The following is a 25610-nucleotide window of genomic DNA, read 5'->3' on the forward strand; positions in this document are numbered from 1 at the left end:
GCATGAATCTTTTTTTTTTTTTTTTTTTTTAATGGATGTGTGGTAGTTTCAGGGGATCTTTATTTTTTTATTTTTTGGTTCTCTGGTACATGAATCTTAAGGGGAGCTTTTTTTCTTTTTCTTTTTTTGAGTGTCAAACAACTCTTATTTGGAAGATGCAGTGTGGAGTTTGAAACTCCCTACTCCTAACTCCAAGGTGCTTGTGAGAGCCAGTTTCAACTAAAGCAGGAACGTGGTGGGAACAATCCATGTAGATGCGGAGGCTGGGAATTTTCTATACATGATGACAGGTTCTGGAGGACTCAGAGGAAGCATGTGAATGAGACCTTTAGCTGGAGGAAGGTGTGGGAGAAGAGTAATGATGGGTTATGTGGGGTTGAAAGCAATAAAAAATAAACAAAAGTGTAACTGCAGAATTTGCTCTGGATGCTATGTGTCACCACATAGACTTGGAAGCCTGGGGAAACTTTTCAAGAATGTGAAAGACAGAGTTGTTCTTTTCAGTAACACAATGTCATCAGTCTGTGAGGGTGTTATTTTTTGTGTGTATGACAGAAAAAAAAAAAAGATCAAAGAACGGAAAACTGGTGAATTTGGCTAGTTGAGGAGGCAAGGTGGAGCTGGAATTAGCAGAATGGTTTATTTAGCCCTGGTGAATAGGCAAAGCTTGCTTGTGCACAAGTGAACCTGGTGATTGCCAAATGTCTACTTCAGGCTGAGTTGCATCAAAATCACTACAGCTGAGGTTACTGAGATTTCAGAAGACATCCTTCTGATCATACGTGTTGGCCTTCAGCGATGAGGCTCACCAGCCTAGGTTCTTTCTCAGTGTCCTCCAGCCGTGTGGATTCAACCTGAAATTCTCGGATGTTCATAACCTTCAGATTCTTGATAAAGAGCTCTCTGGGACTATTTGGAGGGTGAGGTAGGATTTCTGATGTAGGAAGCCCCTGGGGAGATGTGATTCGCTCCCAAATGGTGCTGCTGTGTTTTTAGCATACTAACTTTTTTTTTAAGTTTGGAACATTCTCTCTAGCTAATCCACTGAGCTTCAGGCAAATAAGAAAAAAAGAACAAATTAGTAGCTTGAAATGCTTTTGAACAGCTAAAATCCCAGCTGTTAGAGCAGTGGGGAACAAATGCAAAACTGTGTAACAGAGGATCCGTGTGCACACAGACAACGCAATGAGGAAAGGCTTATTTTAGTTCCAGAGGCTCCTGAAAATAAATTCTCTCACAAGCCAAACTCTTCAATTCAGTTTAGAAAATGTTTGAGATGCTCTCTGAGAAGGTTCTGGCTTTAAACCTTGTATAGGTATATTAGTTTTCTAGGGCTTCTGTGACAAATTACCAAGAACTGGGCGGCTCAATATAGCAGAAATTTATTCTCTCCCAGTTCTGAAGGCTAGAAATCTAAAATCAAGGTGTCAGCAGGGCCATGTTCTCTTTGAAGCCTCTAGAAGAGATTCTGTTCCATGCCTTTCTCTTCATTTCTGGTGTTGCCAGTCATCCTTGACATTCCTTGGCTTGAAGACCTATCACTCCAGCCTCTGCATTCATGGTCATGTGTGTCTTTCTGTTTCTGTCTGATGAGGATACCAGTCATACTGGATTCAGGGTCCACTATTTTCCAATATGACCTCATCTTAGCTAACTATACCTGCAACGGTAGCCCTATTTCCACATAAGGTTACATTCTGGGAAAGACTTGAATTTAGGGAGGAACATTATTGAACCCACTGTAAGAAGCTTCGAAAATGAGAAACAAGTGGCTTCTATCTTCAGGAACATGTAGTTCCTGATGTAGCTGGGAGACTGGCTATAGGAAACTTTAATGCAAAGTGATGGATACAGAATACTGTGAACACATGGAAGGGTGAGTGGTTGGTTGTGACTTCTGGGGGGCCTGGGAACGCTGTAGGGTGGGGGTAGTGGCAGACCTGAAGGATAACTAGTGTACCAGCTGGCAGAAATTGCGAAACTGGGCCTTCCGGGCTGAGGGACCTGTCTGAGCAGAAACAGAGATGCAAGCGTGTGTCCAGTGTGTGGGATGCCCGTGCTGCCTGGAGTGTGTGGCCAGAGGATAGCATGGCCTGTGGGTAGGGGTTCATATGATGCGGTGGCCCCTGGGGAGGGATGGAGAGGAGAGGAAGGAGGAAGTGCAGGTGGAGCACACAGGAAGTATGAAAAGTGGTGGGAGCCTGGTGGTTCGTCTTCGTGAATGCCTGCCGCAGAATTAGATCTTCAAGAGGTAGTGGTTCAGAGGAGGGTTCAAGGAGAGGCTGAAGGACCGTTTCTAAGGGAGCTCTAGAGGACACTGCTGGACTCAGAGGTGCTGGATGAGACGACTTCTGTGCTTCTTCTCAGCTCCACGTTCTGTGACTACTGTGTAGAAATCTCTCTTCACTGACCGTATTTCGCCGCTCATTAGTGATCAGGTTTTTGCTTCCTCTTTCCTTTCTTTCTCTCAAGCATCCTCCACCTGCCAGCCACTGAAGACCCAATAGTGAGCAAGAAGACAAAGCACCATTTTCATCTCTTCCCTGTAGCATTAGCACAAGGAGTACAGAGTTGGTTCCCCATAAATGTTGCTTTGGGTTGAATGTGAGGAAAAAATGACAAGGCAATTTTGCCCAGGGTAATGAGTTCTACTTCAGAGTAGAGCTGCTTTGAAAGATGATTTCAGGAACCTCCTTAGGAGGAGGTGGTGAGTAGGTGGCTGCTTACTTGTGTTTGATTTCTGAGTCATCAAAAAGACTTCTTTGCCTCCTAAAATATCTCCTTCATCCAGGCTGTGGGTACTTTTAATTCCATGATTGGAGGCTGGTTTCCCTCTGTTAAAATGCAAATACCCTATGGGGAGAGGACATCCATTTACTTTCATCGGCCTACTGCACCTTAATATGAGGATTTTCTCAGCCCTTTCTCATGGCAGATCTTTGAGAAAAGCACGTGGAGGGAAAGGGGACCCAGGAGATGAATACTGGACATGGCAAAGGTAAACTTTGTCAAAGTTAGCAGTTTGGATGAACCACCTGGCTCTGTAGCCCCTTTTGCCTGGTCAGATCCATTATTATGTATTGGCAGGTGTATGTTGGACCAGAAATGATTATTTCTGTTGGGAGTTTTATGGTTACAAAACTTTTTTTTTTTTTTTAAGGGCTTCCCAGGTGGTGCTAGTGGTAAAGAATAATCCCTAGGTCGGGAAGATTCCCTGGATAAGGGAATGGCTACCCACTCCTCCTCTCCCATGGACAGAGGAGCCTAGCCAGGCTACAGTCCATGGGGTTGCAAAGAGTTGGACATGACCGAGCAACTAAAACTTTGTTTCACTTTTTTTTCACCGAAACCTCAGTGAAATAATTTGTGTGGTAACCTGTTTGGTTTTTATCAGGCTATGCTCCATATGGTTTGTGTGTTCATTTGCCAGAGAAGGCTAATGATAGCTGCTGTCACAAATACCCCCAGAGTTTCAGTGGCTTATATAAGAGGTTGCTTTTTTTCACTGACATCACGATAGGATTCAAGCTGGTTTGGGGGATGCTATATTCCATATAACCTCCAAGGGACTCAGCCCCCTTCCATGCTGTGTGTCTACCATCTTCAGTTATTGTTCAGTTGCCAAGTTGTGTTCAGCTCTTTGTGACCCCATGAAATGCAGCAGGCTTCCCTGTCCTTCACTATCTCCTGGAGTTTGCTCAAACTCATGTCCACTGTGTCTGTGATGCCATCCAGCCATCTCATCCTCTATTACCCCCTTCTCCTCCAGCCCTCAGTCTTTTCCAGCATTAGGGTCTTTTCCAATGAATCGACTCCTTGCATCAGGTAACTAAAATATTGGAGCTTCAGCATCAGTCCTTCCAATGAATATTCAGGACTGATTTCCTTTAGGATTGACTTCTTTGGTCTCCTTGCAGTCCAGGGGACTCTCAAGAGTCTTCTCCAGCACCAAAATTTGAAAGCATCAAGTCTCTGGCATTCAGTCTACTTAATGGTCCAATTCTCATGTTCGTACATGACCACTGGAAAAACCATAGCTTTGACTAGATGGACATTTGTCAGCAAAGTGATGTCTCTGCTTTTTAATACGCTGTCTAGGTTGATCATAACTTTTCTTCCAAGGAGCAAGCGTCTTTTAATTTCATGGCTGTAGTCACCTTCCATGGTGATTTTAGAGCCCAAGAAAATAAAATCTGTCACTGTTTCCACTTTTTACCTATCTGTTTATCATGAAGTGATAGGACCAGATTCCAGATATCTTAGGTTTCTCAATGTTGAGTACCTGACCTCAAAGAAGGCATGCCCTGGGGAAGAGAGAACTTGTAGAGAAAGTATTCTTACATTTAGCTCCTTGGCTTGGAAGTGACACTTCTTATACCTCGAATTCCATTGGCTAGACCTGGTTCCAGAGACCTACCCAGATGGAAAGAGGCTGGGAAATGTGGTTAGCTGTGTGTCCAGGAAGAGGAGACTTTTATGTGTTTTCCTTCTGTCTGTGACATAACCTGATCCTTGAGTGTGGTCATTAAGGGTATGGAGGACCAAAGAGGAAACAGTGACCTGGAAACTGTCCAGTGCTTAGAGCAGTGACAAGTCATTCACTCTGTTTGGTGAAGGGCATCATTCTGCTGTTAGATTTTTGCTGTGTAAGGGAGACCGAAGTCTTCATTCAAAGAAATGTCTTTATGCTGTTTGTTTATTTGCTTTTTAATAGAATTTGGGAAATTTTAATGGAAATCTCCTTTCCCTGGAATCATTTTGGAAAGGGAGTTTTGAGCTTTGAATGGTATAGCTTCTGTAATGTTTCAACTGCCTTATGAGATACGAACGAGTATGTTAGCCTGTGCAGATGGTGTAGAGCTCCTCCTGTCCACCTCCTGCATTGTCTAGACAGGGGAACTGAGAGGTAGCTGCATGGTCCAAATTTACGCAGCAAGTTAGTGACCTACCTGGGTGGTAGACCCCATTTTAAAGATTTCTACCCTAGTGTTCCTGCCCTACCACAGTGCTGTTCCCTAGAGAACTGCTTGGCGAATAGCCCTGTCCCAGTGGGATTTGAAGGAGGAGGCTTTAAGCAGGTGAAATCAGAAGGCTTCTTCTGGTTTTGACATTCCTTGATTGATTGAGGTTAAGTACATTTTGTCTGGCCATATCCTTGACCTGACTAAAGTGTTGTAACTTGCAAGAGTTTATAACTTTCCTGGGAAAACAGAATCTCAGTTCTTTATTCTTTTCAGTTGTTCCTTTATTTTTATCTTAAAAAATTATATGTTCTTTATATATTTTTGTAATTGTAAAGGTAACAATTTTTAATTATAGAAGTTAAGTAAATATATGCAAGTGTAACAAAAATATATACAAAATGTAATAAAAATTGCCTGTAATTCTATAACTTGACAGTGTAGCAATTATCCCTATTAATGTTTTCTATGTCTTTCCATGTGTGTTTCCTGACCATTTTTCAATATGAAATAAATATGCAACTCTAAAAATATTTCATATTACTTAATATGAAATATTACACAACCCTTAATATTGCTTTAAAATGAATAGTATGGAAAAATGCTCATATTTGTATTTGTATACATACATACAATATAATTAGAATGAAATTCAAATTTTATTTGTCTTACTTTTTATTTTAGCTTTTTATTTGCTTTTTTTAAAGGATGTAGGAAAAAGCTAGTGGAAATCTCCCTTCCGTATATGTTGGAATAAAATTCTTATTATATTGTATCTAAGCATACAAGTATATATGGGCATTTCTCTATATCATGACTTATTTTGAAGCAATGTTTTAAGGGTTGCATACTACTGCATTCCATGGGGTACATGTGCTGAAGGAAGCCTCTTGGGAGGTGGCGGGACGGAGTTGGTGCTCTCTCTATTCTCGGCCCTGACTCTGCGCCCCTCTTCCCCCAGGGCATCAGCAGCCTGTTCAGCTCTCTGAAGGTTGTCAGGCTGCTCCGTCTGGGACGAGTGGCCCGGAAGCTGGACCACTACATTGAGTATGGAGCCGCCGTGCTGGTCCTGCTGGTGTGTGTGTTCGGGCTGGCCGCCCACTGGATGGCCTGCATTTGGTACAGCATCGGGGACTATGAGATCTTCGACGAGGACACCAAGACCATCCGCAACAACAGCTGGCTCTACCAGCTGGCCATGGACATTGGCACCCCTTACCAGTTTAACGGGTCCGGCTCAGGGAAGTGGGAAGGGGGTCCCAGCAAGAATTCCGTCTACATCTCCTCGTTGTATTTCACCATGACCAGCCTCACCAGCGTGGGCTTTGGGAACATCGCCCCGTCCACAGACATCGAGAAGATCTTTGCCGTGGCCATCATGATGATTGGCTGTAAGTATCACAGTGGCTGGGCAAGGGGTGGGGACATTAAGTTTGTCCATCCTTTCAGTTAGCCGGAAATAGGGCAGTGGCTACAGTGCCAGTAGGATCGGGGTGTTACGGCTTAAAATAAGGGAGGGTTTTTGTTGGTTTTTTTTTTTTTTAAAGACTAGCTTTATAGCTTTCCTATTAATTTAAACAGTATATATTTACTGCACAGAAATTCAGAAAATAACAAGAGAGCACAAAGTAGAAACTAATGACTAACCATACATAATTCTATTTCTTAAAATTGCTGTTAACTTTTGGTATTTCCCTTAGAGATTTTTGTCTATCCATATCTGAACACATGGATAACACATTTTAATAGTTAAAATGAGATCATACTATACATTTTGGTATACTTCTTGTTCACAGAACAGTGAATTGTGGAAGTTTTTCCATGGCAATTTAAAAATAGCTCTAGATTGCACAGTTCAGTGTGGTACTAGAGAAAGAATGCATGAAAACAAAATCTGAAGTATCTCATTAATAACCTTTGGTATTGATTATATCTAAGAAATAGTAATGGTTTTGCTAGAGTGGATTAAGTAAAATATTCTAGTACAATAGTTTCATATACATTTTCACTTTTTAATGCGAATCCTAGGAAAATTTTAAATCTTATTTATACAGAATAGTGCTGATCTAGATCAACATTTTTGATGTCTGCTTGGTGATTGAGAGATTTTTCTAAATCCAAAAGAAAAAAACCTACAGGAAGAAAACAGCTCTTGTTCAGTTGAGAAGTAATGGGGTTTTGGATTAACTTCACTGGACTGAAAAACAGAAACAGCCCTGTTTCTTGAGGAAAGTACACTCGGCCCTCTGTATCGATGGATTTTGCATCCTTGCCTTCAACCTACCATGGATTGAAAATATTAAAAAGAGAAAATTCCAGAAAATTCATGAACCTTAAATTTGCCACATGCTGGCAATTATTTACATAGCATTTACATTGCACTTGGTACTGTAAGTATCTAGGGATCACTTAAAGTATATGGGAGGTTGGGTGTAGGTTATATGCAAATACTATGCCATTTTATATAAGGGACTTAAAAATCTGTTGGTTTTCGTATCTTCTAATGAATTGGTCCTAGAACCAATTCCCTTTGGACAGAGGGGTAAAAATGAAAGTCACTCAGTTGTGTCCAGCTCTTCGTGACCCCATGGACTACATAGTCTATGGAATTCTCCAGGCCCAAATACTGGAGTGGGTAGCCATTCCCTTCTCCAGGGGATCTTCCCCACCCAGGAATTGAACCAGGGTCTCCTGCTTTGCAGGCGGATTCTTTACCAGCTGAGCTACTAGGGAAGCTCTTAATTTTTAAACACTTAACCATTGACCATTTTGTAGCTGTTGCCACTATTACCAAGTCTGGAAATGGCCTTGGGTTGTAAACAACAATGAACTCCCCTCACTAAAGGGAGTCTTAGGGAAGATTAGGCCTAACTGGGCTGGGGAAAGCACATGAACTTGAGTGGATCAGACTCGTTGTGAACCTGCCAAATGCACCCTGTTGGTGCTTCCATGACATATTTGTGGTGTGAGAGAGGACAGACCTCCTGTGGAGCATGGGTTTGGACGGTAGTCTGGTCACAGGTGATGAAGCTGGGCCCTAGTTCCAGCTGGCAGAAACCCTTCTGCTTGATGTGCTTCTTCAGGGTGGAGTTGACATCTTGTTACACCAACCAGGGGATTCTAAGACCAGGGAAACTGAGGCTTCAGTTTGTCTGGCTTTGTCCAGCCCATCCGTGATCCAGGGACCCCTTGGCAAGTGGATTTTGTTACCCGTCTTGTCCCATTTGCAGCTTGCCTCCTTTTTATTTGCCATCACCACATCATGTCTGATGTACTCCTTTCCTAAAAGCCCCTCTGCCATACCCAGAGCCCGGCTCTGTGTGCTTGTTGAATGCGTCTAAGGCTTAACTGGTTTGTGGGAAGTGTGTGCTGGGGAATTTTTGGGTCTGCTCTTTTTTTTAAAATGGGTTTCAATAGAGATGATTGCCTGACCATGGGGAGCAACATTAAATATCTGTGGGTGGCTAATTGCTTTAGCTTGATTAGAACTTGAGGTGCTTTCTTATGTCTTGTAGAAGGATTTAAGATCTTTGCTCTTCTAGAACTATCTCAGCCTTAACATCTCTTAGTTTTCTAGGCAGTGCTTACAGCATTTTGTGAACCTTGGGGCACCAGTAAACAACAGATGCACCGTGCTCCGGGCACAATTTCTGTCTCTTAAAGGGAAGATGAGATGCTCTGTCAATCGAAATACTTCATTATATGCATTACAGAAAATTTGCTGAGAGTGGTCAGTTAGAAAATAGGCTCCATTTCATGAGCTCCCTGAAGGCTTTCCAATATGAGGAGACTTCCTTGCAACTTTTTACCTGGAAGAAAAGGTAAGAAAACAGCTCTGGTGGCATATAAGGATAAACTGTTTTTCCAAAGCCATTCTTCTCCAGAGACAATAATTTCCTGGGTATAGTCTCTAAGGAAAACCCAAACAATTATCATCACCTCTTTTCTCTCCCCACCTTTTCAAAGCTTTGTGGTGTTTCCATCTCTTTTTTTTAAGTGTAATACACAGGCAGTCACCTCTGCAGTGTGCCCCAAGTATGATATTTAGGTAGGCAGGTCTGCTTAATTGTTACTTTGTTTCCCAGTCACTTCCTGTTTGCCAGGTGCTGTGCTAAATATTCTATACGCAAATCTCCTGTTTGCAACAACTCTATGCCTTAGAGGTTAAGTACATCTTACAAGGAAATGGAAGCTTGGAGAAGTTAACTCCTTTGCCAAGAATGCATGGCTAGTACCTAGGAAAGACAGGATTTGTGTCTGGGACTCTGAATTAAAAGCCCAGCTCTTCCCACTGTGCCCGCCCGCGATGGCATGGACTGAGAACACAGACCTCATCAGCCTGTCTTCTCTGGCACGCCACTCACACTTTGAAAATTCTCTCCATAAACTTGAACAAGCCAGTGGTTTCTACAGTAGGAAGCTTTTGTACACTTGCCTGTTGTTTTAATTCAAGAACAAGTTTACGGTAGAAACTCGGGGGACCAGGTGCTTCAGACACCAACCGTTTTTTCAGCAACCTGTCACTTACAGTTACAGCTGTTCCCCTTTCCATGTGACATGTCTGACAAATTCTTGTGCTAACAACAAAGTTATTGCCCTCTCTGTAATGCGCTGGTAATTATCCTTGTAAACTCACATTCCAGACAACCTTTGTTCAGGACAGCTGCTGAGGTCTTAGTCGATTTACGGGGCGCTCTTTTATCTTGCTTTGCCTGTGTGCACGTGTCTGCGCTTGCATCCTTACTGCATGGCTCACGGGATTGGATGACCCCAGAATTGGGATCTTGGGTAACAGGGAGCACTCACCACACCCTGCATTTATGCTCCAGTGTCAGCGCCTCTCCCTCCCCAGTCCCCCTCCAGTCAGACTAGCATTCTTCAGGGGGAGTGGAGGGAAATAAAGCCAATGAGCTTTGAAGTACTAGTAACATTGTGATTTTCTCCTTTTTGCTTTGAGTTTTATATGCATCGGTAATAGTATTTCTTGGTTATTCTGTTGCCATGTATTAACCATAATGTAGATTATCCAGAAGCCTTCCGTTGCTTCTCCTCTTTGTTCTCTGTCACTGAATATCTTATTGTAACTTAGCTAATTCCCCAGAGGCTGCCAGGAAGCAGGAAAACTAAGTATTTTCAAGTTTGCTCACGTTTCTCAATTCTGATTTTAAAAAATTGCAATAGGAAAGAAGAAGACTTGGCTAAAGTGAACACTTGTGATCATCTCTGGATGTCGGTGAAGTAGTGTGTCCACCTTCCTGGTTTTATGTCTAACTTGCAGGTCTTGACCTGGGGTGGGGGCAAGCCAGCCCTGCCCTGATCCCCTTGCCTTCCTGAATAGGTCTTCAGTGGTCTCCTGAAAGGCTCACCCTGCGGGGTGATGGGTGGACCCCCTCTTTTGCATGTGTGGTTCACCTGTGTGCTGATGCTGAGAGAAGCACAAGGCCCCTCTGGCCCTCGGGGCGACATTTGGGAGAGGTGACCTCATTTAGCAGCCACATACCGAGTGCCTCCCTCAATAGAGCTCTGAGGATGGGGAGGGTCTCTCAACTGCAGGAGTGCCTGCAGGTGGCACTCCCGGGAGTCTGAGGTCTGGGGGGCGGGGTGGGTGCTGGAGGTTGTGGCCCTGTAGCCCACCACCCAGTGAGTAGGGCCTGGAGACAGAGCCTTCACTGTGGGCTGAGTCCTCCTGGGGCTTCTGAGGGACCCCTCAAAGGTAGGGGGATTGTCAGGGATGAGGGGAGAGTCCGTCTGTCTTGGGGTCTCAGTCTCAGTTAGGGGCATGACTGTGTCTGGGCGAAACTCTTCCAGGGAGAATTTGACGGTGAAGCGACAGTTCTCATTTTCTGAACAGGGGCTTTGCACTTTTCTGATTCTCTCATAATGTCATTGCTGTCATCCTGTCATTGTAATTAAGCCACATTCATTTCCTTTCTCTCTGATAATGGCAGGGGGTCTAGACATCATGTTCCTACTCCCGACGGTCTCCACCCCTCCCAAGCCCAGCCCTGGTGTTCTGTCTCTGCATATTTTCCCCCTGTCCTCCTCCACCTCAGTTCCTCAGATCCAGAGCAGAATCTGAGTGCTGACGGGACCCTCGCGAGCATCTGTTGAGTCCACAGCAGCACTTCCTAGTTCTGCTGGGCCGGATCTCCTCCTGTTCAGGGCTTTAGTCAACCTCTGCCCACTCCCTCCCCTGGGTGGGGGCTGAGAACTCCAAGAGAGTTATTGGACTCAACCATAGCCTTTCCGTACATCACCTTCTTTCTTGGCAGGAAGGGACACCAGCAACCTGCTCCCTTCACAGTTTGACCCGACTACCACCACCCAGGCGGTATGCTTTATGGCCCCTTTTCAGCTTAGATTGTTATTTGCAAGCAAATAGGGACTTTACCCTGGCTCCTTCAGGATTTTATTTAAGCATTCTTATTTCTTTTCATTTGCCTTTGTGGAATATGCCTTTTTGCACTCTATGCCCTTATACTGGTTTTTCAAAAAAGATTGGGCACATCTCCCTGGAGGCTGTAAGATGCTCTTAAGAGACTTCAAACACATACCAGACTCTTAATAAAATATTTATGGTCTTGTTGAATCTGAACCCTTGAGAAAGTTCTGGAGTTCTAGAAATGTTCAGTGCTACTGGCAAAACTTCTTTATTAGTTAGGATATAGGTTTAGTTGCTGGACAGAGATGGGGCATATGTTTCCTAAATGTGTAGGGCTGGACTGACTGCTCTGCAGTCATCAAAGCCCAGGTTTCTCTGCTGTCTTAAATACATGACTTCCATACTTGGATCCCATATGGCCATTCTAGCTTTGGCCGTATGTTCTTTCTCCAGAAAATAGGAGGGTGGGATGGGACGGGGGTGGACCTGAACTCTCTTCCTGAGCTCCCTGAACTGTTTTTCTTTTCAGGACAAGACTAGGAAGTTGTGCATGTTATCTTTGTTCATATCACTTGGTAACCTGGCCACATGCCTAGCTGCAAAGGAGGCTGGGAAATGTAGTCTTCTTCCGGGTGGTCATGCATCCAGATAGGAATGCAGTGATATAGATCAGGAACACAGTTAGAGATGGCCAGCGCTGTGTGTCTACCTCAGCCTTTCTCCTTCTCCTCTCCTCCCCTCAACTGATACCAGCAAACATTAGCCCTCTATGACAGGTAGGTCTCGTTGGAACTTCATCCCTGAATTGCTAATTGAGAGATTTGGGTTCAAGTCCTCAATAGTTTGTACCTCTCTGCTTTAGTCTGTACCTTTCATTTCCTGTGGATTAGAGGTAAGAAGTTCTCCTGACCATCACTTAGTTCTCACTTCAACTAAATGAGATAATGACATTGGGTAGCTCTTTGAAAAGTTGAAATCTACATTCAGACCTCCTGGTTTTCTTGTTAATAACAGCAATCCTTTCTTGCTCATTCCAGTTATTTTTCCTTTCTATTCTTAAAAGAAAATAATTCCTCCCTTCTCAGGAACATGGGACTGCTGTTTAATTTCATTTTAGGTTTATGCTCATTTTGGGAAATGGGGCAGTGGCCAGAGTGCTATGGCAGAAATAGCTGTTCATTTCACATTTATTCTTAGAGATTTTTTTTTCTTAGCTAGCAAATCAGTTTTTTTTTTTTTTTTTCCTCTAGACCCTGATTATTTAAAAAGCTCCATCTACCATTCTGCATTTCAGGTGGACATCTCTGTCTCTAACTGAACCTAGAGCTTTCTGTCCTCTGCATCCCTGCCTGCTCTTCTCCAGGAGACCATCCTGCTTATTACCTCCCAGTTCTCAGCTCTTCATTGTCATCATACTTTTAAAGCTGATGGACCCTGCTTTGGGTTTACTTACCTGCACTTAGAATCACACTGCTCTGTAACATTCTTACGACTTCAGAGTTATCTTTGTTGTCTTGAGTATATTTTTGTCTCTAGGCTCCCAGAGTGCGGGGCCTCTGGGTCTCTCTGCCCTTTCACCTCTCCTCTGTGTCTGGGCACATGCTGTTGGAATGTGAGAAAAAGCAGAAGCTTTGGAACCAACCAGTTCTTTAGACCTATGCTATTTAAAATTTTTTTTTAAATTTAAGTATAGTTGATTTACAATGTGCCAATCTCTGCCATACAGCAAAGCGACACAGTTATACACATATACACATGAGCGTCCTAAGTCACTTCAGTTGTGTTTGACTCTGCGACCCTACAGATTATAGCCCGCCAGGCTCCTCTGTCCATGGGATTCTCCAGGCAAGAATACAGAGTGGGTTGCCATCCTCTCCTCCAGGGGATTTTCCCGACTGAGGGATTGAACCTGCATCTCTTTCATCTCCTGCATTGGCAAGTGAGTTTTTTACCATTAGCGCCATCTCTACTGTACGGCAAAGTGATTTAGATAAACACATACTTTAAAAAAATTATTTTCCATTATGGTTTATCACAGGATATTTACTATGGTTCCCATTAGTTCTTGTTTATCCATCCTGCGTTATACTAGTTTCCATCCATCCCTCTCCCCCGCTGCCTGCCCCTTGGCAACCACAGGCCTATTCTCTTTGTGAGTCTGTTTCTGTTTCCTAGGTAGGTTCATTTGTGCTGTATTTTAAATTCCACATATAAGTGATATCATATGATACTTCTCTTTTTGACTTACTTCACTTAGTATGATAATATCTAGTTGCATAGAACTCTACTCTTGATTAATGCTTTGACCATAGCCGTTTCCTCCATTGAAAATGGACATACCACCCTCTCCTTGATCATATTTTCAGGATGAAAAAACATAAAATGATGCCATGTCCCTAGCACGGTGCATCACACCTGGGTGTTCTCACAATGGCAGTTTCTCCCTGGCCCTCTTTTCCCTCTCTTGCAGCACATTTCTAGCACTCATCCAACATGACTCTTCTCCATCCTTTGTTAGCTCTTTGGGTGTGCTCTGCTTTATACAAATTTGAGCTTGCATAAAATATCAGGTGCATTGCTGTATTTAAAGTACAGGCCATTAAAATATGTGTATCTGGATGTGAGTTTCCTAGATATAAAGCTTCTCTTAAAAAAAAAAATGGCCTGACTGCAGAGCAAGTTAGGGGAAGCTCTTAAAGCAGGAGAGAGTCATTTGTGTGATCAGGAAGCATCACCTTCCAGAGCTGACTGGCAGGATTTTCGCTGGGCAGGAGGTGGTACCACATGGAGTGTTAGTGCTCTCCCCAGAGGAGAGAAGGGACTGGAAACTCTCATGCACGGAACACCAAGAGCTGCCAGTGTCATGCTGGGAACTTCACTCAACAGCCTCATACGTCGGCTCTCTTATTCCTGTTTCGTAGATAAGAAAACCAAGGTTCAGAAACACAAAGTATTAAGTTATCTGAGGTTGCAGTTTAAGAGGTCGCTTAACTGGGCTTTGAACCGAGTTTTATCCAACATCAAAGTTTCATTTTGTTGCTTCTGTTGCTGATTTATTTTGGGATGTCAGTGGGGGAAAATGTTCTCTTCAGGGTGTATGTTATTGAGGGCAGGGAAAAAAGTTGTCAAGAGAAAGGGGCTGTGGAAGAATTGCAGAAAGGGGTGCTTTTTCTGGTGCCTGCATGCTAAGTCGCTTCAGCCATGTCTGACTCTCTGTGACCCCATGGACTGTGGCCCGCCAGGCTTCTCTGTCCATGGGATTCTCCAGGCAAGAATACTGGAGGGGGTTGCCATGCTCTCCTCCAGGGCTTCTTCCTGACTCAGGGATTGAACCCACATCTCTTATATCTCCTGCATTGGCAGGTGGGTTCCTTACCCCTAGCTCCACCTGGGAAGCCCGCTTTTCTGGAAGCCTTGTCTGTAATTTCAAGTGATAATTATGGTGACAAAATATCTGATGTGTGTTGTGGGAAGACATGACCCGTGTTCATCACTGGGTCACTGCACTGGGAGAAGCATTTACGACAGAGGTCTTAGATCTTAGGAAACTCTGCCAGTGGGAAGCCAACTGGATGAGGGGTATTGTCTCTGACCTTGTGGCTGCCCATATCATTTGCAAAATCCTTTTCTTTCTCTTTTCAAATATTTCCACCCAAGTGGGAGCTATCCTGTGGAGATGTTGCTGTAGTCAAGGCTTTTGTTTCTATTTTGTTTCTGTGACTATTGTCTTCTTTGAGATTCTCAGTACCCCATGGGACAGGTAGTATTCTTTTCATGGTTTGTGGTTTTTTTTTTTTTTGGATAAGGAAATTGTGGAGTAACCTGTTGAAGGTCACGCAGCTGGTTAGAAGCAAGGTTGGGCTCAGGCCCGCATCATCACCCCCAGCTCAGTGCTTCCCCACAGTTCTAGATCACCATGGTAGCAGCTGGTGCTGGTAGCCCCGGATCACAGGTTATGCCAGTAGACTGTGGCAGCTGGTTCCTTCGTGGGATGTCCTCAGAGTCTGATGCGAAGAGGTGAGGGTGGGTGAAGGGTGCTTTACCTCTATTCTATTTTCAGCCGAGGAACCCGACTAATCAAGTCTCACACCTCTTCAGCTGCTTTTTATCCAGCCTTTGTTGTGGCTCTCAAATGCGAGGCTGACAACTACAGACAGCTCTAGTGAAATCACGCAGAGGAGGAGACATGTTCCTTCTTTAAAATTAGTCAGGAGGAAAGCTCACCAGGGAGATGTTTTCTAAAAAATACATGAACAAGTATGGTCCCTGAGAAGACAAACATTAGATTTCCCTGCCAATTCCCCAGAACCTCGGTCAGTCAAGTCTGAGTACCTTTGTTTAAGAGACGTTTTTGGGTGTCTGCTGTGGACGGTGTAGGGCTTCCCTGATAGCTCAGTTGGTAAAGAATCCTCCTGCAATGCAGGAGACCCCAGTTCAATTCCTGGGTCAGGAAGATCCCCTGGAGAAGGGAGAGGCTACCCACTCCAGTATTCTTGGGTTTCTCTTGTGGCTTAGCTGGTAGAGAATCCGCCTGCAATGCAGGAGACCTGGGTTCAGTCCCTGGATGGGGAAGATCCCCTGGAAAGGGGAAAGGGTGCCCACTCCAATATTCTGGCCTGGAGAATTCCATGGACTGTATATAGTCTATGGGGTTACAAAGAGTTGGACATGACTGAGCGACTTTCACTTTCACTGTATACCAGATATCATCGGTGCTGAGGATGGAGCATTGGATGAGAGATGTAGCTCTGCCCTCTCATGGCTGATGGCCTGCTGGGGGGACCAGATCAGTAAATAAGAAATGGCTGTGAAGTGAGATGAGTCTGTACTAAGGTTGTTATGTTCAGGGGCCCCTCAGCCAGTCAGGGATCAAGTCGGGGGTCAGGGGGTACATATTCCATTTATTTGGGAAGAGCTCTGGGTCGGGCTCCTCCCCAGATTTTCTCATTGCATCTTTTCTGCAGATGTCTCCCCAGTCAGACGTCCAGTTGCCTTAGGCTCAGGGCTGTGTGAACCATTATCTGGAGGGCTCAGTCAGTAGCGAATGAATTCAGGGAGGGAGTTAAAATAAGGCATCATCCCTTCCTCAGTCTGCTTATAATCTAGTTTGGGAAGCATTAATGTGAACAGGAGAAGCCACGTGAAGCTGGAAAGCCATGAATGTTCGTGGAAGAAGTAGTAGAGCCCATCTGTGCTTTCAGATTCCCGGGAGACGGTGATCATTTCTGTAAAGTGGAGGTAAGAGTGGCATTAAGGAGATTTTGCTTGGCCAGTGGATGATGGGTAGAATCTGTGTGGCATTCAGATGGAGAGGTAGGAATTGTACTAATAGTGATGTTAGCATACACTGTGTAGGGCACTTTATACATATTCTTCCTTAAGTCTCCTGACAATGCTATGTCACGGGTATTATTACCTAGTCTTCCAGGTGAGGAAACTGAGGCGTGGAGAGTTCAATTAGATTTCTCTGGGTCAACCTTAATATGACCGGTAGAGCCAGAATTGAAACCTAGGTCTCTGACTCCAGGTTCATTGTCTGTTGGCCAGTTTGCACTGCCACCCCAGGATCCTGGCCGTGGAGCAGAAGGCTGCAGGGAAAACAGCACCGTCCCTTCCTGCCAAGTAGGAGAGTGAAAAGAGAGGAAGAAAGGCAGGAAGGAAAGGTGTGCTGGTCTGAGAGGGGCTGAGTGGCCACACTGAGCCTCCTGGCTTGTCAGCATCTTGGGTTCCTTCCTGCAAGAGGCTAGTTACTGCTTACTGAGCACCTCTAACAACCCGTCACATGCCAAGAGATAGAGACTGCAGCAAGCAGCTGTCTGGCTGAGCTGCTGAGTTGGAACATCCAGATCTCAGTCTTTTAGTATGTCATTTAGAAAGGGGCCACCTGCGTGCAGATTTTCTTTTTCACTTGGAGGATACCACCACTGAGTTCTGGATTCTGTCACTCAGTTCGTTAGACTAAAGGTGCTGCAGCCACAGTGTTAATCAGCTTGTCTCCATCAAAGACTGTCCCCTAGTCCTGGATCGCCTGCTTCTGAAACGATGCTGCCAGGGAGGAGACTAGATAAGGAGGATGGCTTCTGAAAGCTAATCTTCACTGCCGTCAGAATCTGGCAAGCTGCACATGCAAATGGCATTAGGTCAAGAACGTAATTTTAATTTCTAAAATCGTAAGAGAGGCCATCCACTGGACCAAAAGAGACAAGCATGGGTACGAATCCTGATTCTGTGAACCTCCAGTGAACAGGTTACTTGATTCCTGAGCCTCTTTTTTCATTTGCAAAATAGAGATGGTGCACCTTCAGTGGTATAAGTGAAAGTAGAGAGTCTTCGCTGTCAGCATGTTTCTGCCTGGGGCCCAGTCTGGAGCCCCAGATGGTGAGTTGGTTGATGGTGATGCCATTCTCCCAGCACCCTTGGTCTGCATGTTTTGCTTAGCTGTTGAGTCAGAGATGTTGGTGGGTGTTGGCCGGGGGGTTAGAGGAGGAGGGGGAAGTTTTGTGTTCAAAGGTGGTCTTGGAATAGGGTAGCACAATGCTTTGCTCTTGGAAGAGCTTGACAGGGGTTTGTTGGTGGAACTAGACATCAAGACAAAAATCTTCTGGTGAAGATGCTGCAAAACAAGGAGCTGTCAGGGCTAACTCCATAAATCCTCACCTGACAGTGACTCTGCAAACTTAAAAAACATTTCCATTTTCACTTTTCCCCATTGTGGTCCTCTGCGTGTGTGAGAGAGAATAATTTTAGTTCTTGTCAGCTAGAGGTCTGGCTCTGAATCATAGCTACGTGGTGATAAAAACCCACTGTCGCCTCAAGAAAGGTTGGCAAGGAGAGAGGTCTTGGTAGGAACAGCAAAATGAAAGAGCAGGAGGCTGAGAAAAATCAAATCTGTGAAAAGCTGCTGGTGAGTTCTGCAGAAGCACTGTGCCCTCCTTGTAGCACCAACCCTCTGCAGCCGGGGACTCCCAAGGAGATGGGAGGAGGGGCTGGGCTGAGCTGGAATGGGGGTGGAAAGCTAGAGTGGGGGAGGGGACCCGCTTCCTGATCATAACTGCAGAGCTGAGGACTGGGCCCTCTTCTCAGAGCTCCTAGGGTTGGGGATGAGGGAAGCAGAGTGCACACATTGGAGAAAGGAACAACAGAAACTTTAAAGGGTTGCCTGCAAAGCGAGGCACAAACTCACAGCTTAACAGAGAACAGCGGGCTGACCACAGCCCTGCAGAGACAGCGGGAAGCGAGAGGGGCTCCCAGGCTGCCGGACTACATGTCAGGCACAGCCTCCCCACGAAGCAAGCAGGAAGGCCAAGAAGAGGCACAAGCTGCAGGTTGTCCTCTGCTTGTCTTTTTTCTTTTTGATTCCATCCCTTCTGGGAGACTCAGGTGTTTAATTACACTGAGCAGCTCTCACAGGCAGACACTGGAGACCTTGGTTGGAATCCAGTGCCTTCACAAGTAGACAGAGGCAGAGTTCTGAGCAAAGGCCTTTCTGAGCACACAGTGGAATGTGTGATCTGGGCCTTCAGTCTTTGCTTCCCTCCCTCCCTGCCACAAATATTCAAGAAACCCCCTATTGCGTGCCAAGCCTTTAGAAATGGTGAGGACACATGGATAACCAGTCATCCTTTTCCTGTGATGATTAACCAGATGTCCAGTTCTCTTGTGGGTACTTACAGAATTCTGGAATTGATCAGAACTCAGATGTCATCAAGGTCGCCTGCTAGGTAGATCCATGAATCTCTTGCCTAAATTTTGAATGTCCCCAGGATGGGGCCATTCCGCTTCCAAATAAGCTCAAGTGTGAGAATTTCCCTCCATGTAAAGCTAAAATTCCCTTCCTGTGGATTTCACCCCCTTGTTCTCGACTGGACTCCTGGGACTTTGCCAGAGAAATGTAACTTTTCTTTTATACAACAATGCTTCACATATTTGAGAAATACTAAGTCTGCCTTGAGGTGTCACCTCTTCTAGGTGGATAAAACCAACTTCTTGTATGTGGTTCTGAGAACTTTCTCTATATAGATAATAATGATTTTTTGTGTCTCTTATGAGGGGCCCAGGACTAAACTCAGTTGTCTGCCTTTAGTTTAACTAGAACAGGACTGACTGGGACCATTGCTTTCCTGGCGTGAAACTACATTTATAGATTGAAAGAGCATCAGAACTAGAAGGGGTCTTAGAGACTGTCCTCCAACAACAACATTGAGCAGCTTAAAAGGCACAGAGGAGGGGCGCTCAACTAATTAGTGGCAATGCAAGAAAAAGACTTGACGGCTCCCCAACCCCCAATTCTCCAAGGCCTGAGCACTTTCCATCGCTCCCCACCACATCTATACATCTCTTTAGCCTGCTCTTAGTTCAAGTTGGTGTTAACTTGATGACTGCTTGTGTCAACTTGTTAACGATGACTGCCACGTCGTGCTGTTAATTAAGGTTCACTGGCACCAGCCAGAAGTCCTGAGCTATTCAGAGGTCCTCCTGCGAACGATGTTCCTATCATCTTTTACTCTTCCAGTTGGCTTTTTGGATCCAGATCCATGATCTGACACTTATCCAGATGTGTCTCCCCGTTTTCCTCGGCTGTACCCATCTGGGGATATAGTCACGGGACAAAGTCATAGCAGTGGGAACAAAACAACGGGTCCTTTTTCTCTCACTTTTCAGGAGATGATTAGAACCTAGCTTGTGGTGTAAGATGTGAATGATGTCGCGTGATCACTCAGCAGTGACCGCAGATGCCCTCTGCTTCCGCCTGGTAGGCAGTATCCATCTCCCTTCCTTGGTGCCTGCTGTCACTGACCATGCGGCTTCCCGGTTGGGACCCCACCCTGCTGAGCTGTGGATCATCTTCTCTGCCGAAGCGCCAATGCTACTCCATCAACGACACTGATGGTGACAGGCGGGAGCTCTGGACTTTGCTCCAGTGTGAGCAAAATGCCCTCCTCCCCCCGGGCTACTCCCTGGCACCAGGGCAGGACAGGATCATGTCCTGTTGCCAGTAACAGAGCATTTTCATTTGGCTTACTTTTTAAATTCTTTTTTTTTTAATTCCAGTTTCTTTTCTTAAACCTTGGTGCTCTTAGTTTGGGCTAGAAATTACCCCGTACACTGTACTCTTCTGCTTTCTCACAGAATCTCACCCTATCCTAAAGTTCCTAGACAAAGCTTGTGCTTGGCAAGCATCTGTATATGGAGAAACTGTATTTCTACCATTCTTTGCTTTTACAGTTGGCTTTTGGGACCCTACTCCATGACGAGCAGTAGGGCAAACCCTTCGACACTGGGGTGCAGCTTCTTGATACTCAAGGAGGGCCGTTGTTCCCTGACTGCTTGGAGACCGTGGCCCTGGAAAGCTCTGTGCATCCCTGCCCCACTCTCCCCTGGGCAGCCCCCATGGCCTTTCACATAAATGTCCACGTTTATGCTTTCATCTGCATGGATACAGTTTTGACCAAATTACACTCTTACATTTATTTTTGGTCATTTGATTGTCAGATATGTGATTTGCAAATATTTCCTTCTGCTCTGTGGATTGCCTTTGTGCTTTCTTGATGGTGTCCTTTGCACAAAGTTTTTCATTTTGATGAAATCCAGTGTTTCTGATTATTTTTTTCTTTTACTGCTTGCACTTTTGCCATATTCAAGGATGGTGATCTTTAATCTACCCATTGGTCAGTTATGGTTATTACAGTTATTACCTCCTTTGCCTCAAGTCATGCATGCATTTGATCAACATGTCACCAATTTGAGGGTGTTCTGATCCATTGAATCATTCCTTCATGTTCTATCATGTAATAGCAGTACACACTCTGGAAATAACTCCCTCCTTCCACCACTTCAGAAACTTACAGGGAAGCTTCCTGAATCTGCTGGAATCAGAGCGAATGTGCCAAAAGTGCTGAGTTAATAGCAAGACATGTAGCTCATAAAATCACAACTTTATTATGGATAGGGTACTTGGAAACACTGTTGTGTGAATTTCACCCACTGAATGTCTCTTGTTCCCATGAGCAGAAGGAGTCGTGGGAAATGGTTATGAAAACCTCTCAACTTTTCTAGGGTACTGCTGTGAGCTGGAGCCGAGATGGTCCCTGGGTGGAGTGATGGTCAGCACTGCTCTCCAGGGGAGGCTCCCGAGTGTTACCCGAGCCTGGGACGGGCGGCACGTGGTGTTGAGCAGGCCTGACCTGGCAGCGTCTTGTCATCCGCTCCCCTGACACCACATCTACAACAATGCTCTGGCAGCCTAGAGCTGCTGCTCATCCCGTGTTCAGTCACAGACATGATGCTCATAGTCAGCTCAGCCCTGGAGACTTGGCTGTTTCTAATCTCCAGGCTTAGAAGCTGAGCATGAAGCTTGGGGCAGGGAAGAGACTCCCATGGGGTCACAGGCTGACCTTTCCACAGCTGGCCTGGCTGAGAATAGCACCCAAGAGGGACTTCAGTCTCCGGGAGATCAGACCTGACTGTGTGTCTCTCACCCACATTGCCCCTTCGGCTGGCTGCTTCCTCAAGACCCTGAAACCAGCTGAGACAGGGAAACAGAGGAGTGTGCAGGTCAGGCCTGATTGGAGGGAAGTACATACTTACTCTGGATTTAATGGGTTAGATTCAGGGAGAATGAAAACGAATTCTAGTTCCCCACACGTTTTTTTTCCTACTTTTTTATTGGAATATAATTGCCTTACAATGCTAGTTTCTGTACAAGGACATGAATCAGCTATATGTGTACATATGTCCCCTCCGTTTGGGGCCCCCTCCCCGCCCCCACCCTGCTCCTCAGGTCATCACAGGCCCCGAGCTGGGCTCCCTGTGTTGCAGAGCAGTTTCCCCCGGCGATCCGTGCTCCCCACGGCAGCGCGCACACGTCAGGCCCGCTCTCCCACCCTGTATGCTGCTTCGTGGCTAACGGTGTGTGTACGCATTATGCCACTAATGCTTGTGGTAACGGAGCTTCAGTGAGGCTCAGAACGGCTGACTGACTCCTCACATGACATAGCTACTGAGCTTACATCCGAGTCTGACGAGGTGCCCCCTCAGCACCCCACGGCTGCCCCTGTGGGAACCCCTCTGAGAACAAGGAGCAGCAGGCCAGTTCCACCTTTTTCATCTCAGCTCTTTCTTCACGGAGATGAAAGACGTGGGTCTCACAAAGAGCTCTCTTGCTCAAAACTCTTATTGTTAGCAGTCGTCTGAGTTCACTGACCTCAGAGATTCATGTCAGGAACTGAAGGCCGCTTAACCCTAGAGGAGGACCAGGTCTCTGCTTTGGGGCGATGTCTACACTGGCCACTTGCACTGTGGCCAACCTAAGGGAGGAGATTTGACCATAATGCCCTGGTGCTCTGTGTCTGGAAGCTCAGCAGTACCAGTATGTCTCGTTTTTCTATGTTTGGATCAGCCAGAATAATGACATCGTTGACGATGCTATTAAGAGCTAAGCTTTATTGAACACTTACTAAACACCAGGGACTCCTAATGGCTCATTTAAACCTTACAACACTCTGAGATGGGACTATAATCATCATTCCCATTTTACAGAAATGAAGATGGAGACATAAAAAAGTGGTAAGTAGTTTCCTTCAAATCAGCTAGCAGGTGATGGAGCTCGAATTCATAGACTCCAACTGCAGGTACACAGACCCACCCTATGCCAGAACCCGGGGTATAGGCAGCTTTCAGGGCTTGGCTCTTTCTTCCCTCTGAACTGACTCTTTGCTCCTGTTTCTGCCACCTCAAGGGGCTGAAGATGTGGGGAGCTGTGAGGGAGGGCAGAGTGATGGAGACCCTCCGGTCAAAACAGGCGAGAGAGATGTGCTTGTCACATTCCCTTAGCTGCTCACTCTCCCTGTGACTTTGGGAACTTCCGAGCACCCATTAACTTCTAGCTGCAGTTTCCTCTTCTGCAAAATGGAGATGATGCTGTCTCCTTGGCAGGGTGGTTGTGAGACTTAGACGTTCTGTCTGTGAAATCCTGAGAGGGGACCAGACACAGAGTAATGAACGAAATAAATAGGGCCGGAGTTACAGATCGCTGAGCAAAAAGTTGTCTGTCCTCACGCTCTCTTTCAAAAAGAAATACAGCACCCATGAAGTATGAGCAGGTGGCCTGGCCCCAGGCAGCCCGACTCCACAGCCTTCTCTTGGCATGAAATGGCAGGCATCATTCACTTATTCATACCACTGGCCTTTGAGATATATAACAGTGCCCCAAAGAGAGTTTCCCCATACCTTCCTCTGAGTCTATCATCCCTCCCTCTCTGGCTACATGTTCAGTAGAGATGGAGGCCGTGACTGGTGGGGATGGAGAGACAGGAGCCCCGGGGAGAGGGTCTTGGGGCCAGCAGGGTCAGAGCCTGAGAAAGATGCTCTCCTCCTGCCCCGCCCGGAGGCTTCTGTGAGGTCACCACCTTGCAGGGCTTACTCAGCTGCACCTCTCCCCTTTTCACTCAGGCTTCTTGCAGAGCAGTTATCTCATTATTTAAATAACCTCCAGTCGAATGTTCTCACATTCATAACTTAATGACCTTAATTATGCATATTAGTGAGAAAAGTACTTGGCATTTCTTTGCCATTGCCTGCTAACATTCCCAGGTTCCTTAGAGGCTGTGAGTTGGGTTTATGGGTGCGTGTTTCCAGGTATGGAAAGAGATCAGAGAACAGGAGATGTGCTGGGGTGCTACAGGCTTCTCTAAGCTGACCGCAACTCGCTGTCCTCAGGCTGGGCGTCTTGGCTCAGCTGTCTCCCTCTTAGGGGTGGAGATAAGGAGACAGCAGGGTTTGTGGTGGGGCCACTTCTCTGTCTGCCCCCAAAGAATTCTGCTTATCTATGCCTCTCTGATTCATTCACCACCTGGAGACAGGAAAAATCACCCCATCTCTCCTTTCCTGAGAGAGGCAAATGCTTGGGGGTGAATTTGAGATCTGCTCTGTCACTTTGATCCACAACTTCCCAGCAAGGTCTTCAGTGGGAAAAACCTCAAGGGTTGACTTGTGTATGTTCCTCTAAACAGGAGGTAAACAGGGGCTTAATCTCTTGGTTATGGCATTACGTTGTTTCTAAACTTGTGTTGAAAGCCTACTATATGCAAAGACACATCATAGGTATTTCCAGGTACCAAACAGACCTTTTTTCACTCTCAGCCTGCATATCAATGACAGTTTGTTTTGCTATTTGCTGATGTAATGAAATACTTAGTGCATCCACCGTCCGTGCTTAGGGTGGACGATGGGAATATTGCTGAGCTATTCGAGTATAGACAAATCCTTTCGCCTAAGTTGTGCTTCTGGAGGTTTTGACGTGGTCCTGTGGTGCCATCAGCCCTTGCTACATCCTTCCAGGGAGACTGCCCATTTACTGCCTGTGACTGATGAGAATATTTCATTCATTTGATTGCTTAATCAAAAGATAGCTAGAAGCTAAGAATAAATAAATAAAATTGCAAAGCGGTGACAGTAGAAGGGGGAACAGACAATTTGAATGCAGGTGAGAAGTCCTGTGATTGGCGTTTTAAGGGAAGGTGTGGGTAGAGATTACCCAAGCCAGTCTTGGGGCTCAAGGAGCAATGGATTTACTGTCACCTACAGGCCAACTTGACTTAACTAGGTGAAAGAAAAGAAGCGATGGGAGGCGATGGAGGCAGTCCAAAGAGGAGAGAGCATTTGCAGAGAATGAAACGAGCTCACATAGCTGAAATGTGGTGGGAAGGAACTCAACTAGCAAAGCCCAAGGCTCCAGCAGAAAGTGTAGGGGTCAATAGGAAGGGCTTTAAGTGCTAAAGAGTTTGCCCTTTGGGCTGAGGGCAGGAGGGACTCTCCAAAGATACTCAGCCGGGAATCTTGCCATCAGAGAATCGAATGGAGGGCAACAGTACTAGAGGCAGGAGCAACAGGCTGTTTTTGTACTATTTCAGTGGAGAAATGTGGATGATCTGAGCTAAGGCAGCAGTAGTGAGGATGAGGGGAGGCAGAGAGTTTCCAAAAGTATTAAGGAAGTATCTGGACATTTCTCGGCCGTGTCCCTGTCTGGGGCTGAGGACAGAGTGTGCTGCTGCCCTGCTCCTTTCCGCGGGCTTCCTTCCCAGCCAGGCAGGTAGAAGCACGTTTTCACAGTGCCCGGAAGTCTCTTCCTGGTGGCTCAGCTAGTAAAGAATCTGCCTGCAATGCGGGAGACCTTGGTTCGATCCCTGGGTTGGGAAGATCCCCTGGAGAAAGGAACAGCTACCCACTCTAGTATTCTGGCCTGGAGAATTCCATGGATTGTAAGGTCC

The 25610-nt window shown here is 45.7% G+C and overlaps 1 protein-coding gene across 2 annotated transcripts in view; it reads left to right on the forward strand.

Moving 5' to 3' along the window:
- The window catches only part of KCNH1 (potassium voltage-gated channel subfamily H member 1), a 406833-nt gene that overhangs the window by 165614 nt on the left and 215609 nt on the right, over positions 1–25610 (forward strand). For both annotated transcript variants that reach the window (XM_043924426.1, XM_043924427.1), the window contains exon 7: positions 5923–6352. In XM_043924426.1, coding sequence (XP_043780361.1) covers positions 5923–6352 — 430 coding nt within the window. The remainder of the gene's footprint in view (positions 1–5922; positions 6353–25610) is intronic.

This window comes from Cervus elaphus, chromosome 14 (assembly GCF_910594005.1).
Source record: "Cervus elaphus chromosome 14, mCerEla1.1, whole genome shotgun sequence".
NCBI lineage: Eukaryota > Metazoa > Chordata > Mammalia > Artiodactyla > Cervidae > Cervus > Cervus elaphus.